Source organism: Aulonocara sp. 'chitande type north' Nkhata Bay, linkage group LG10 (assembly GCF_057382095.1).
Source record: "Aulonocara sp. 'chitande type north' Nkhata Bay isolate Kocher_YH1m ecotype deep benthic linkage group LG10, A_spYH_male_GT1.1, whole genome shotgun sequence".
Lineage (NCBI taxonomy): Eukaryota > Metazoa > Chordata > Actinopteri > Cichliformes > Cichlidae > Aulonocara > Aulonocara sp. 'chitande type north' Nkhata Bay.
This window is the reverse complement of record NC_141353.1, coordinates 19,434,745-19,451,137: the sequence shown is the minus strand read 5'-3', so window position 1 is coordinate 19,451,137 and position 16,393 is coordinate 19,434,745. Positions and strand designations below refer to the sequence as shown.

General features: G+C 42.9%; 1 protein-coding gene across 5 annotated transcripts in view; it reads left to right on the top strand.

Annotated features, from left to right (window-relative positions):
• Nucleotides 1–16,393, top strand: part of dclk1a (doublecortin-like kinase 1a) — a 54,600-nt gene that overhangs the window by 25,330 nt on the left and 12,877 nt on the right. For all 5 annotated transcript variants that reach the window (XM_086308895.1, XM_086308892.1, XM_086308893.1 and 2 more), the window contains 2 exons: nucleotides 1,882–1,989; nucleotides 13,279–13,373. In XM_086308895.1, coding sequence (XP_086165021.1) covers nucleotides 1,882–1,989; nucleotides 13,279–13,373 — 203 coding nt within the window. The remainder of the gene's footprint in view (nucleotides 1–1,881; nucleotides 1,990–13,278; nucleotides 13,374–16,393) is intronic.

Sequence of the window (16,393 nt, the reverse complement as noted above, 5' to 3'; positions counted from 1 at the left end):
TGGCTTAATAATTAATGAATAAAAACATTCCTGTGAGAATGGTCCGGTACAAAAATGAGCAGTGATAAAGCAGCCAATGTCCAAAGAAAAACTTTGAAAGACCTTCAGAAAGCCTGGAAAACTAAACCAAATTAGTAATGGCTCAATACATGGTACCATATATCAACTGTCCCCCGATCACTCCCAGTATTTCCCAAGAATGTGTGCCAAATGCATTTAAATGCAACACTTCTAGTTGCAAATAGCCAGATGTAACATTATCTGATTGTTGTGATAATTGTTGTAATCAGACTACTCCTTGCTCCATCCCCAACCATATCCAATATTTATTAAACTTCAGTTTCATTTAACTTTTATTAAAACGAAAAAGGGTGCAATCTCTTACATTTATAGGGAACATCTTCTTCATATCCAAAATGTTTCCACTAGTCTCGTATGAAAGGTCCTCATGTAAATATTGTGAATAACAGATTACCATAAGAAAATGTACCCCAAAGATACCAAATGTCTGCTATGAAATGCTGCAACATGACCATAAAGGAATGAAAATGATCTTTTTAAAAATCTTACTGAGAATGGAGAGTATACATTCAGCTTTTACCCACGTAGGATCCTTTGTTTAATTTCTCAATTAAATGATCTCATGTGACCATTGAGGGGCAGTATGGGAATGTTCTCTAAACATCCCAAATGTCCTTTATGAAAGTTTGGGCACAATCAACACCGTTAAAAACGTTACACAGACTCTTCTACATAGGTCGATTTTCGTCAGGAGAATTCGTCTGAACCACATTTCCCCCCCAAAAACAGTGATTATAACACAGCCATATCTAATGTTTTATAGACACAGAGCATGATTTGACACCTCATCATGCGCTGGCAGACAGAGAGCAAGAGGCAGAAATAGACAGACAGGAACGGAGAGCGACAAACGAAACAGACAGCGTAACAGAGAGACATCTGGAGTCAGAGCTGCAGACAACTTCGCCTCCTCTCAGCATCGCTATAATTATCGCCTCTGCCTCAGCTCTGGCACACTGTCATCATGTTAACACTCGGTATTGTACATTAATCACTGGGCCACAAACGTCTGCCACACAAGCAAATGCAAATACAGACAGACACACAGCCAGGCTCTCATATGCACGCACGCATGCACACACACACACACGCACGCACACAGACATGTGCGGGGCAAGCTGTACAATTTGTCTTTCCCACTGGTCTATAATGGCAATGAGCTATAATGGGGCTGGGTTAATGAACAGTGGAGGAGTAAAGTTTTGGGGATGGAGCCGACACGGAGCGTGTGTTTTAATACCATCACATGGCTCATTTACTAGCGCTGTGTGTGTGTGTGTGTCTGTAAGACCTCCGTGAGTCTGAAGCACCACAATAATTGCGTTTGGAAAACGAGCCCACTGAAGGTCAGGGCTCGTTTTTGCAGGGGGACCTGAAGGTAAAACCAATTACAAGTGTGGCGATACATTAGTGGTTTGCTGTTCTCTTGCATGGCTAAAGGTTAGACTCACTCAAAAACAATATTAAAACAGTAGCTGGCTTAAAATCCATAAACTTTTCATTTCAGACTAACAGAGCTGTCGTGTTGTTCGAGTGCTCTGATGGTGTAATATTAAGGCTGTTTCTGTGCCACAAACCAGTGTCATGTTACAGTGTCGCACACCTAATGTCAGTTTATTTGAGCATGAAATCCCGAGTGCTGCAAGAAGGTAAAAAAGCTGCTACCTCCTTAGGATTTGAATTTCTACAGCTTACACATTTTGGATTTCAGCGCACTGGATGAATACATAAAGGTGAGTGGATTAATATTTGCTAAACAGTCCCTGAACACCTCTATCTGTCCTCTCTTTGTGCTTGCAGAGTGTCGTATGATGAAATCATTGATCTATGGGAGGATGTCAGGCTCTTTGAACCGAGGCTCCCCCAGAACTGTTGTCCAATCGCTGCGCAGCAAGTCGCCTGCATCTGGTAAGACAGCAAAAGTTTCTGTCTTCTTCTAGTCCTCTCTTTAAGTAGTTTAACACACCCTGTAACTCATCCCCTGCCTTTTTTTTGAGCTTGTGCATGTCTGCAGCACCTCAGATGCGTTCGCCGTGGTCGGGAGTTGTTTGTGTAATAATAGCTCATCGTCTGATTGCTTGGTGTTTTCTAGATCGTCACTTAATCGGCATCTCAGCGCAGTATGAATGAACACGATGAAATCTGAGCTCTGTGGAGTGTCTCGCGGCGTACATATGTGAGCTGCGCCTTGTTGCTTGAATGTGAATTCAAATGAGAATGTTTTCACAAGGGAGGAGAGAAAAAGGCAAACAGGGATGAGAGAGGTAAAAAGCAACAAAAAAAAGAGAGAGAGAGGGAGGGTGGAAGGAGTGAAGATGAGAGGGAAAGATGAACGGGGCTGGTGACTCAATCCTGCAGCTCCCCAACAAGCCGTGCTTCACCTGACATACTAATGAAATGTAATAAGCTTGCACTGGTGCCTGCTCTTATTGTTTGTGCCTGAGAGTCTGTCTAGAAGTCCTTTTGAGATAACAACAGACCAAACGTGTGTGAAAACAATCATTCTGATAGATGAATGCAGCTTTCATTAATGCACCACAACTGTTTGTGTGTGTGTGTGTGTGTGTGTGTGTGTGTGTGTGTGTGTGTGTGTGTGTGTGTGTGTGTGTGTGTGTGTGTGTGTGTGTGTGTGTGTTTAAGAGGCCAAACATTCATTCGGTCTGTCTCAGAGCTGGCGAGAACTTGATGATTAGTTTAGAGCTTTGAACAAAATCAGGCATTGTCTGATTGCACAGCTTGAGCTTTGGTTGTGTGTAATATGCCTGGTTATGCAACAGTGCACTTAACTTTTCCTCCACGCTGTAATCATTTTATGATTTGTACGCGTATAAAGACCTATTGGGGTTTTTTTTGGTAGGGGGGTTATTGAGTGGGTGATGCAACACAGAAACTACTAAAGAAGAATTTGTTCCACCTGCTGCTGAAGTCCAGAGGCACCATTTATTTCTTTATTATTATTATTATTATTTTAACCTTAAATCGTAACCGTAACGTGACCACGCAGAACGAACGCGAACATTTGCTGCTGGATTTTTTGTTGACCTGAATAGGAAGAAGGATGTAAACAGCTGGGGTAAGGAGAGAAACTTCTGGATGCTGAAGGCTTGAAAACTTTGGGGAAAGGTTATGAGAGTGAGTCATACACCACCATCTGATCTCGCTGGCTGCAGCAAAGTCTGGAATAAAGGTGTATCCTGGTGTGTGTGTGTGTGTGTGTGTGTGTGTCTGTGTGTGTGAGAGAGAGAGAGAAAGAGAAAACAAGAGACTGGCGGAGGGAGGGACTGATTCGTCTTGGTTGCCATGGGAACATAGCACAGTAGGAGCATGTAGCTACAGACACAATGGCCTGTGACAACCATATATGGCAGGGACTTCCTGTGAAATGGCCTGCAGAGGGGAGAGGAGCTGACTGACGTTCGGCCCTCGCCCTGACTCAGAACGTCCCTGCGTTTTTTTCACGTCGCCAAAATGTTCACCTTCTGGTGTTGCTTCCGCTGCTTAACATCATCAAATATTCCCTGACTGGTGTTGACTGTTTTCTGTTTGTATTTACTCCCTCAGACATTGTTGGTCAGGAACAAAACAGCAGTGGAAATCTGTCTGACCCTGACTAACCTTCTGCTGCTCTTTTATTCAAATGTTAAAAGCACATCGTGTTCCCTCCCCTTGAGGACAACATGTTCTGTTATAGTAGTGAACAACAGCTGATACTGCTGAACCAGGAGCACATTCACTTATCAATCTGTATGTACAGTTAGGTTCATATTTTCTTTGGACAAAGACACAATTATTGTAGTTTTCTGTGGATTTTAAATCAAACAATCACTGTGTGACTGAACCATAGACTTCCAGCTTTAATTCAAGGGGCTCAGCAAATGTATTCCATTAACTCTTTAGGAATCACTTTTTTTTTATACACAGTCCCCAATTTTTAGAGGCTCTAAAGTAATTGGACATTCGTCTAACAAGCAGTTTAATGGCCATGTGAGGCCTGTTCTGCTGTTATTCCTTGAGCTCATTCCAAGTGTTAAAATTTGAATTTGGAAGCTGTTCACTGGACCTCTCAATATGAGGTCTAAAGATCCATTCTTAAAAAGAAGGAATGAACTGGCCAGCTCAGCAACACCGAAAGACCAGAAAGATCACAGAGGAGAACTAAAGTGGATGATCAGAGAATATGTTCCCAAAGAAAAACAACGTCATAACATCAAGCCAAGTCAAGACCAACACTCTTGGGGAGATAGCAGTATCATTGTCAAGGTCAACAATCAAAAGACACCTTCAAAAATATAAACAGACACTTGTGCAAACTACTGGTTTGGCTCAAGAGCAAGACATCCATCCACGTTAGGCTTTGCCAGAAAACATCCAAAACAGCCTGCACACTTCTGAAGCAAATTCTTTGGACAGATGAAACCAAAATGAACTTTGGGGAGGAGAAAAGTAAGAGAAGGAGAACAATAGCTCATGATCTGATCCACAGTATCTGCCAAACATGGTGGAGTCAGTGTTATGGCATGAGCATGGATGTCTGCCAGTGAAACCAGTTTACTAGTGTGTGTCGATGATGTGACTGCTGGTAGAAATGATAGCAGATGGACTGTGATAAGGCGTACAGGGCTGTACTCTGCTCAGACTTGAGAGCATGCTTTTCAGTTACTGAAGAAAAACTGAAGACAGAGAGACCCACAAAAACACATCTGAAGATGATGTAAAGGTCTAAAGAAAACACAGCATTTGGTGATATCTGTGGTTTCTAGACTTCAGGCACTCACGATTTTCATCTAAGCACTGAAAACAGTCTTTATATTTAAAATCATGTTATTTTGTTCAATTACTTTTGAGCGTCTGAAAATGGGGGACTGTGTCAATGTCCAATGACATTTGATAGGCGTTACTGTGATCAGGTCTCATCACTGGTAATGAAAATAAAGACAATGTATTTATTTACAAACTTTATTTACATCTAAAGTGTTGCGTTAAAGGCAAGTTCAGTGGTGCAGTTTCCCAGTGTGTGCCGTCTCCTCTTGCTATGTGCAATTTGCAGGTTTAAGTATTACTACTGCTGAAATATTTGATCACAAGTGTTTCTTTACTCTGTTTTATATCATTCTGATCGGACACGTTATGGTTATTGGACTGCTATTTACAGATGTCAACTTGGGATTTTTGGAAATTTTGAGTATTTTGGGTAATTATAGACTACAAGCATTTAATCAGTAAATCAAGAGAGAAATTAACAGATTAATTAGCCGTGAAGCTTATTCTTAGTCCTAAATTAGAATAAATATAACAAAAACTGAGATCTGGGGAGCATGTGATCTTACATCATCAACACATTTTCTCAAAATAGAGACATTTTGAGCAGTAACCTGCTATTCCTGAGCTTTGAGTTCACAGCCTCCTGATATCAGGACACAAATTAGAGTTAGGTCTTTCAAATAAACATCATAAAAGACATCACATTTTGGACAGTTACATTCACTTGAAAGCCAAGGCTAATTTTCTCCATTGTAGTCCTGTGTGCGGCAACGTATTAGTTAAAGTTGAATAAATCCTCAGAGTTAAAATGCAACAAATTACTCAAAAATCACTGTGTGATCATATTGCTGTTAGTTATGGATGGACATCTTCACAGTGGAAATAAGACTTCGACATCAGAAAGACTCTTGGCAGACAGTAGAAGTGTTATTTTTCATCCATGATGTCAGTGCATGATGACGATCTCCTATAGTTTTTAACCTTGCTCCGGGTCTTTGGGTGTGCTGAAAAAGTAGCCTTGAATTCCCACATTAATTTTCCCTTCAGCCAACACAGACATAAAATTCTTGATCACATATAATAAGCTGGACCTGAGGAGCTGCACAGAGCAGATGTGAGGCGAGAATTATCTGCAAGGTAGTGAAAGCCAGATAGTGAGTGCACGTAACACAACACGTGTGCTGCTAAGCACCACCTGGTGTTCTTTGTGTGTGTCTGGCTGCTCCTCATTCTGCACGTTTGCAGGGTAGACCTGGACACCACTAAAGAGGCACAGAAAAGCAAAACAAGCGAGCTATAGACAACCGCACACTCATACGGAGACAAAGAATGCGATCGGGAGAATCAAACTGAAATCAGAGCTTTTAAAATGTATCCACATAAGGCACAGGTGTGGTGTTTAGTTTTCTGACTTTGTGCGGTTCGCTTGTGCAGGTGTGTCGACGCAGTGATCGCAAGACCTTTGGAGGAGTTGGTCTCGTTGCGTTTCTAAATGAACTCCAGAGTGGTTGGTTTTTGGTGTGAACCTCATCCAATCAGGATCCCAACCAGCTACCAGGTGTATGTTGTAAGTTATAGCTAAAAAAAAAAACTATAACCCCGTGTGCTTTGCATTCTGAGACGCGGCAAGATACTATAGATGTGCAAAAGTCTACACCAGCTAACAGCTAACTGTGAAACAAATGCAAATGTTCAGTGTACTCCAATAGTCCAGGACACAGCACCTTTTTCCTGTATTTGCTTTTGTTCCTTGCATCCCAGACACATCTGGGCATTAAGGAGACTGTATAAAAAAAACCCAACCAAACAAAAAAAAAACACGGGGAAAAGCTCCAAGCTCTTCCATGCTGAAAGAAGGTGGTTAGGATGCCTCCTGGGCAATTCCCATTAGAGGTTTTCCAGGCACCCCTCACTGGGAGGACACCCAAAACTCACTGGAGAGATTATGTACCACATCTGGTTTGTCTTGTCATCTTATCAACTTTAGATAATCAGAAGGTAATGGATGGATGGAGAAGTTATGTGACTTGTGTGGTGGGAATAGGCAGCAAACGATTAGGTAGAGCTACTCTACAGACCTGCTGTGCAGTATGTGGAGCAGGTCATCTACTGATAAGAATCCCTGGCACTTAGTCATTGAGGGCTAGCAGGAGGGACTATGCGCTTACCTGCTGCTCCTTGGCAGGTAGCTCCATGCCCTCCTGGGTTTTAATTGCACCTTAGAACACATATGCATCAACACTACAATGAGCGGGTGGAGGGAGGTTTGGAGTCTTCTCCCACCCCCATTCTCTGCGGCCTGCTGGAGCGGGAGGGCTAGTAGGAGGAGTTGGCCGTCCGACTGCGGTCTGGGGTGTGGGGCCTCCCTGCTGCTGCGGAGTCGGGGTGGTCTGCCTCTCCCCACCGCAGGGAAAAGGGTAACACCACCTGGGTCTGGGTGCAATTCCCCCCTCCAGGGGCAAGGGTACCTAGACCCGGTTTGTAGAGTACGCTTGGGGAGTGTGATCGTGTGTACAGCGTCTCTTTATGTCTGTCTCCACGTTGGTTGAGTGTGGAGTGAGTGCATATGAGAGCATGAGGGTGGGAATGGATGTTTGTGTCTGTGTGTGCCTGTATGTCTGTGTCTATATGTCAGGTTGGGTATCAGACGCCACCTCTCTGGGGACACCTCAGGCCCTCCAAGGTTTGGAGGCCTATCTCCACCCACCACCACTTCCCCTGCCGGTGGCGGACTCCCTCAGGTGTCGGTGTGTTGGTGGTTCTTTGTGTCTGGGGGTGGGCGTCCGGGTACACACCGGCTCACTCCTTGGCGGCCGCTTGTCGGGGCCTGGGGCTCGCTCGGGCCCCTTTGGAGGTGGGGTGCCCCCGGCCTCTCGGCCTGGGGCTCGGTCACTCAGGCACAGCTGGGGGCCGGCGGAGCTCACGGGCGCGTCACTGCAACTCCCCCTGACTTCTGCTCCGCGGCTGCTGGGCGAGCCCTCATCTGGGACTCTCCTCAGCTCTTACTGGAACAGTGGCGCGGCTGCCCCTCTGTTGGTCTTCCATGGTCTCTTGTGTTCTGGGGGCCTCTGGATGTCTGGAGTTTTGATCTCCTCCATACCCGCTTCACACCCTGGAGGACGGGGCTGTGGCCCCCCCACACTCCCTAGCAGATCATTACATGGAGAAACCTTTGGAATGCAAGCATGCTGATCCACACAGGTATGCACACATGGGTATTCACAGACGCGGACTAAAGCTTTCTTGGCTGCTGCCTCAAAGCACACTGTGCGCTGTCTATCTTGCGTGCTGCACAATATCGTTTATTATTTAGTAAATATTGATATCTATGACTAGCTAGTTTATTGTGATGGTGCTTTGTTTTCTCTATTATTATGTTGCTCTTTGTTGTTTGCTGTCTCCTCTGTTTGTTTTTTTTTGTTTGTTTTTTTTTTTTTCTCCATACAGGTGACCCAGGAGTTCTTTTTTTTTTTCTCTCTCTTCCCCCCCCTTCTCACCGTCTCTTCTCCCCTTTGGTTTTCTTTCTTTCTCTCCCCCTCTTTCTCTCATTCATTCCCCCTGTCCTATTTATTAAAAAAAAAAAGAAAAAAAAAAAAAGAATCCCTGGCTGCTCCAGTCTGCATGCCAAATATGCAAGATACTAACCCCAAGTTGCTATGAGTATGAATGTGTGTGAATGTTAGAAAGAAAGAACTTAAGCATAGAAGAAAGTGTTTATGTGAATGAGGCATGTTGTATAAAATACTTTAAGTGCTCCGGTAGAGTAGAGAAGCTCTATATAAGAATCGGTCTATTTACCACGAGTCTGGTTCACTCTGAAAAAACGCTTTCTTGACTAATCCCTAACTTTTTAACAATTTTACTGTGTTTTCAGAAGAAAGCAGCTATTCAAAAAAATCATTCTATTTTTAATAAGCATTAGATCTAAAAGGTTCACACTAAGGATTTGTGATAAACAGCGCTTGTATAGTGATCAACAAAGCAGTCACAGTTGTGTATTGCTCACAGTGAGATTATACTCCATATAAACTGCAACACACAAAAGTGAATGGAATATATGTAAAAGCATCTCTGTCGAGTATCGGATTTATGTTGGATATGTGATGGAGCAAAAAAAGGATGGTGCAGCCTTTGCGTTCCTTTATCAGACTAGAAAAACACGTTGTCTTTGGTCTCTTTCATGAACAGAAAGCCTTCTGAGAAATATGCTGAATCAATGCAGAACAAACAACTTCTCGTCCCGCTTCCCAGCACAGATGAAGTTTAACTCTCCGTCCTTGTACGTACCGAAGAACATCAAAGCTCAGAGACTTGTGTGCTGAATGTTTGTTAGGTGAATCATGCTCTGTCTCGCCGATGAATCATAATTGCACAGAAATAGAATAATTTGAAATTAACGAGAAGGCATCAAAGTGAAGGAAAATTAAATGTTATGTTACAAATTCCATTTAAAATTATTCAACCTTGCAATTTTAATGCGTCGCTTGGATGCTGCCTCGTTCCCCTTTCGTATTGACGGTGGTCGTATTTAGCATTAGTCTTTTGGTTGTGTGTCGGCAGATTGTTGCTTCTCAGGCTGACATTGTCACTCGAGCGTCGCTCTGAGATGATGTCACAAGCACACAAACCCAAAATAAAGTGAGAAAACATTTTGCACTCATACATAGTTTCTCCTTCCCCTCCCCTCCATTTTACCATCTGTCCCCCGGCTCTCCTCGAATGCCTCATGTCAGCTAAAATTAACTGAGAAGTGCAGATGTAGTCAGGAAGAATCGCTCTCTCGCTGCCTCGGCGTCTCACCTCGTGCTTTCCGTCATAAGCGGCTCCTCGTGAATGGAGAGACGTCACGCTGAAGTGTTTGGGGCAGCTGACCCAAAAATAAATGCAGGGTGTCTCGAGAGGATTCCCTGCTGGCAGCGGCAGCTTCTGAACTGTGAACACATGATGTCTGCAGCCTTCAACACATCTCTTGCTCGGAAAAATCCAATCATGAAAGGCCCGAATGTACTTTGAGCAGAGGGGATGCAACAAATACAAAACAACAGCACTAAATGCATAAGGACACATCCTTTCAGGCAGCTTTGGTGTTATGAAACAGAGCTGCTCTGGTGCTTTTATTGACTTCTGTTATGTCATTTGAGAATTGAGAATTGAGTCATATGAGAATTTGTAATGTTTCACTGTGTTGTCCCAAAACCTGCCTTCATGCATGATTTTATCTATAGAATTTGCTCAAATATGCTGAAAATATTCAATTTTTAGAACAGAGTGTGCATATTTGGATCTAAGAATAAAGGCTGGATACACACAAGCTTCCAAATTCCTCATATGGAGGAGGATGTGAGCCGATGACAATGTAGAAAATCAAGATCACACATTTTTCTCTTATACTGACAGTTTTAAACCACTGTGCTTGTTTACCCATACAGCTTGTAATAGCTGAATGTGTTGCTGCTGGGTACCATAATTGAGCAGGCATTATTTTATGCTTGTGTGGATTAAATTGAATTTTTAGACGCATTAATGTCTCGACTTGAGGAAAGGCAGTGTTGGTCTATACTTGGTCCGCTCTGTCACAGAAATTTACAGTTCCCAGATGAAGAACGGTGCTGTCTTGTTTTCTACTTAGGAACCGAAAACACTTTAATTAACTCGCAGGCTTTACGTCGGCTCCGTGTAATGGGTTATTTAAACAATGAACATTGTACTGTCACACTGCTCGTCAATAGCAGTGACAGATCTCCTGGATATACTTCACATTCACTCTGAGGCTGTGTTTTTATTTCTTTTTTCAAGAGTCTTACATAATATGCAGCCAGTGCATCAATCAGGGCATCACTCAGCAGGAGACAGGAGCACACGAGGTGCTTTTCAATCTTCGATACTAGCCCAGCTCACTTGTCATTAATATTATTATTATTGTTGTTGTTTTTTTCTAAGCATAACACTTGCTGCATTTAACACAGTAGGTGTGAAAGAAGCTGAAAAACAGCGTCTTTTTGTGGCTGCATTGTGGCCAAATTGGTATCCTTACTCCAACAGTGGATCTCCTCATGTGTGAATGTTGAGTCACGCTGGAAAAATGAACCTAGAAAGAAAACAAGTTACACTGAATTCATTTGGAACCGTTCGCTTTACAACCTGGCGACACATACTGGGAGAAAAAACCTGCCTGTGTATCACAACCACAAACTTCTCCATTAACTGGTCTTACCAGAAAGTCTTCCAGAGCTTTTGTGGTGGAGTTGTTTCAACATTTAGCCTAAGGTGGGCCCATTTTACAAGCACTTTTTAAATGACCATAATCCTGTTATTGTTGAGACAAAACTCAAACGGTTTCTGAAAGTAGATAAGACGAGCTTTACGGAGATATTTAATGTATCATAGTAGCACAAGGCATTCATAAGGCACTGCTAGCTGAACACTGATAGAAAGAGATTTCATCATCTGTGTGTCACCTTGCTGTAACTCCTCAACCAGTCTGGGCTAGAGAGAAAATTCAAATGCTTCCTGAAGGATGAGATTTTATTTTTTTCATTTACAGCCAAAATTAGAAAATAGCTCCAGTAGGTCTGGGTGAATCTTGTTTGCAGTATCCTCTAGTTTGGCCATGTAACTTGAGGAATGATAAAACCTAAAGACATGCAGAGGACGCTGGTGCAATGGCTGCTGCTTTGGGTGAGACTTCTAATAAATAGAAGAATTATTGTTCTTGATTTTTCCTGAGGATGTTTCCACGAGGAAGTGTAAAGCTCTTAAAGTAGGACAGGCTGCTCCTGAGCATTACAGCCTCCTTGGTTGGATCTATATCTACTGCATTAGTTATATTATCAGTTCTAATCCGCCCCTTTCTCAGCTTGTCTCATACAAGCAAGGAGGCCAGTGGATAGATATTTAAAATATAGATGTTATTTTTTTGTACTACACCCCCCTCCTCTCTCTCTCTCTCTCTCTCTCTCTCTCTCTCTCTCTCTGTCTCTGCTCACTGGTGCGCGTCAGAGTTTGCGCAAGCAGCCTCTCCGCCTCTCTGTGTAGTACACTACAGCCCTGCTCCGTCTCTCCCATTCACCACAGTTTATTATCACACTCGGACGGAGCGAGTACAAAGGTGCTGTTCTTCCTCCTCCTCTCTTTATCCCATTTTGGATTATCACTGTGCTTTTCATCATGCTGGAAGTGGAAGGTAGGAAACCATCCCATCCAGAAAATAAACCCCTGTAATGCATGCAGCTTTTATAATACCATTTCCCCGGGTAACGTAAAACTTTAATTGTCCCTGGATCGGATCATTTTTGGACACCTCTGATTGTGTCCGCCGTGTCACCGCAACACATGCCAAGCTGCTGACTTTGTAAAGTGTCGTGTAGGGATTTTTCTGGTAAGAGGTCAGTGAGAGCTGCCGTTAAAATGTTAATGCTTTTGTTGTGTAACCAGGAGGAGTGTCTGCCTGTGTGCGTAACGCCGTGATGTTGAATTTCATCAATGAAGAGCTTTAGGAGAAGGGTTTCTTTATTTTTTTATGTTTTAATGATGATAATGATGATGATGATGATGGCGATGATACGTGTGATACAGCGGCAGATGTTATATCTTAGTCTCTTTTGTGCTTTCCTCCTTTGTCTTGAATAATTCAGAAAGTTCTTTGATCTCAGCAGGAAATACACAGACTTGTGAGCTGGGCTGAAATTGTATTTAGGTGAACGTTACAAATAAAAGGAACTCTTTACATGCTGGAGCTCTTTATATCTCAATGCCAATATAAACAGAGCTCAGTGCTGGCAGCCATAGAAAGGAAATTAAACCGCATTTTTAAAAAAGGGGTGTTTGTATTAAGTCTTGTAGTGTTTTCTGAATTCTGCTCTGAATCTCTTCAGGAAGATGACATATGCCTTCAGCTGAACTCAGTTGCGTCTCTGACCGTTTTTGTATTCTCCAAGCAGCCTCTTGTTGCCAAGAAACAATAAGTCATGTTTTCAGTAAGATGAAATACAGGCTGGTGGGTTTTTTGCCGGTTAATGATGCTCCTGGATTTTTCTTTTCCTCCCCCTGCCAAACTGCACACAGGATTGGTGTGCGAGGTTGATTAATGTATGTTCTTGTTTAATGAGATGCTGTTGCTGGGTTTGTTTTGTTAGACTGAAAAAAGAAAAAAAACTAGTGTGGACTTCGGTGCTCTTCTTTATCTTTCTCCCTCACTCTCTCCCTTGCTCTCCTCTTCCTCTGCCTCATTCATGTTAATGGAGAGATGCTGAGGGCGGAAGTGTAGGCTGTTGCTAGACACTAATATAGCTGTTCTAAAAAAATAGGCATTTTCATTTAAGGAGTCATCTATTACAATATTTATGTGTTTTTTTTTGTTTGTTTGTTTTTTAAAGTGGTCGCTCCACTCTCATCCATCCTGCTCCGTTTTTTCTCTCCTTTCTTTTCTCCCTCCAGTGAACGGGACGCCGGCCAGTCAGCTGTCAACTCCTCATTCGGGAAAATCTCCCAGCCCCTCCCCAACCAGTCCAGGCAGCCTTAGCCGACGCAGGGTAAGAATGGGAATACACGAGCACGCTCGCAAAGCACGCACTAAGAGTCAGCCCGTAGCATTTAGTGACTCCAAATCACAAAACTTATAACACAATTATTCTATTTTCTCAGGAAATGGACAAAGCCGGGACTGAGCATAGGCCGACTACATCTTAGAATCACTAGATTATGAAGAAAGCACAACTTCCCAGCATCTTTAGTATTTCAGACCTCACCCAGTGCTGCTCTGGGCTTCCAGCAAGGCAAATGTTCATTTCATTTGGATATTATAGCACATATTCTGTCCCTCATAAAGAACTCTGTCTGCCTTTGGTGGCTCAGCACTGAATAACGTTAACACCGACCTGTTGAGATCACCTGATCTGCTAGTCGGTAAATTGTGCAGTATCTGATATAAAGATGAGACTGGCTGATTGGCAGTCTGCCCCAGTCTGCAGTGTGTTTTTAATTTCCAGAAATTGGATTGCATCCTTCTTCACCTGCTGGGCATTGCATTGCATTTGACCATCTTTCAGCAAAAAGATGCAATCAGTACACACTTCTGATATAGAATTTCTTTTGTTTTTTTAATCAAGTCACATTATTTTGTACATGTCGAGTTGTGTAAATGATGTAGAAATACATTTTATACTAGTCTATTTGATTATTTAAGCCCTTTTTTGTCATGTATGCCTGTTAAAGTACCTTAATAGCAGTCTGTTTTCTGTAGCTAACAAATAAAATTACTGCTGTGCAGAGCAGGAGCATGCAACTCAAAGGGAAAACTTCGAATTAAATATCTCGACTTCGTGTACACTGTGCGCGCGCGTGTGTGTAGATGCTTATATCAAAGTATTTGTTAATCCAGTCTTTGACAGTGATGTGGGTGAGCTTTTAAGAACAGCTCCAATCCCAATCACTCAGCTTTCTGACAGCATCTCTTAAATTTGCGCTTAAGCCGACTGCTGTTTTAGTGTCTTCTCCCTCCTAAACAAACACTCGCTAGCTCAGTTCACCTCAGCCTCTAGAATACCGAAATACAGATACATGTGTATCCACATAGGCTTCTACTCGCAGGTTTCGTGTGTTTCTAATGCACACTGATTGAAACTCACTGCACGTTCTGCCTGACTGCAGGGATGCAGCTATGATGTATGTTGCAACTATTTATTTACACAGGCGGATTTTATGGGAGGAAAGCAGAGGGGGTCATTACCTTTTATATAAGTATGTGTGTGCGTGTGTGTGCGTGTGTGTGTTCATGCATGACCGTATCCTCAGTCAGCGTAGGTTAAAGAGTCCATTCCTTGGGTTTTCCTGTGCTATTTTCCGTGAATCGGGAAACATAGATGAATGGCAGAGAGTCTGAATCCATCAGTGAGAAGTTATATTGACGCAATCTGAAGGTAACCCAGGATAACAGATCAGCTATGAGCTGTAGCTATAACAGGGCTTCCACATTCATCTGAATTATGGAACTGGGTCATTATAGTTTACAGTGTTGAGAGGAAATGTTCTGGCTCGTGCGCACATTTATAAGCTCTACCTCCCTTTCTATGTTCTTTGCTCTGGTTAAATAAATGTGGGGCAGTCATTGTAGAAAATGACCCTGCCCACTTTCTGCCTCTTCCACAATATGAAAATCCAGTGCTATAAACGCAAACACACCACCTATCCTTTGGTTTTCGTAACCTCCTTAAACCTTCTTTTCTAGCCCATTTCAGAGCTCACTGTTGCAGCAGTTACATTCCAGTTGAGTGTCTGTTTCTCAAAGAGGGATTATTCCAGCCTCTGCAGCAAGCCCGCGATGGCTTGACTGCTGTAAGGAGGGGAAGAAGCCTCACAGGCCATTATCTCTTCCTTCCACTCTGCAGCTCCACGCTCTTCAGCCATGTTACGATGTAATTCTCCTCTCCACTTCTTACTTCTTCTATCTACCCTGTTACAGATTTCCTCCCTGTCCCTGTCCCTTCCCTCCCCGACACCTTCTAATTTCTCTTTTACAGTCGTTTCCCAGTCATTCTCACACCCACCCCCTCCCTCTCGCCTCCCCATATCAAAGGGTATTAACCTCATGGGGAGAAATTATATTCCATCATCTCTCTTATAGATGTTATTTAATCTTCTTTGAGAAGGAGGCAATAAGTCCAAGACCCTAATTTGCACATTTCCTCCTCTCCTTCTTTGTGATTTGCGTGTAAACCCGCACGAATAATTACAACTCTGCACCCCTTTAAAACTAGCAAGTAACATTACCAACCCTGAAGAGCAATCTGAGGCTTAGAGTGGCTAAAATAACACAGATATGAGGTTTAGGTGGTAAAATGCAAGTTAAATATAACAAATAAAAGAATGAAAAATCTATTTCCTAAGCAGCCACAGGAGCTCAGTGACCTACTGCGAGTGCTGTATTTAACAGTTCACCTCGCTGGACCATGCATTTAAACACTTAGAGGCACTTTGCTGCTTGAAGTAGGTTGCTAGCACATCTAGGACCATCACAACCTATTTCCCCAAGCAGAGACTACAAACATAGCATTGCACCATTGCATGCACACGTCTTCAGAAGAAGGTGCATGCACAGTAACTTTCATGTTCGTGCACACTTCAGTGGAACACTTTTGTACAGAAAATTTGTGCACAGCAGCTTCATGCACACTCACACATTTTGCAAATTTGATGCTCTCTGTGATCCATTTTTACTAATTGTCAAGCGACGCATGAAAGTCTGGTCTACATTCACAAAATCGTCCCCCTGCCCGCCGTCCCCCCGCCCTTCCACTTTGCACTTCTTATGAGCTTTTCAAGGCCGCTTGCCTCAGTGAAAGCACTGAGAGCATCCTAAATTTCCGTATTAGTTTTATTTTCATATAAGATCTATAGACACATTATTCCACACAGGCACGCACCCAAAACAGTGTTTTCTGTCAATATCAGCTCTGAGGCATAATTCAATGTGCCACCGAGGTCAGCGCTCTTCGCAGTCTGTCTGCTCCATTTGGTGTGAAAACAAATAAACATACAAAAAAAGACAATGCAT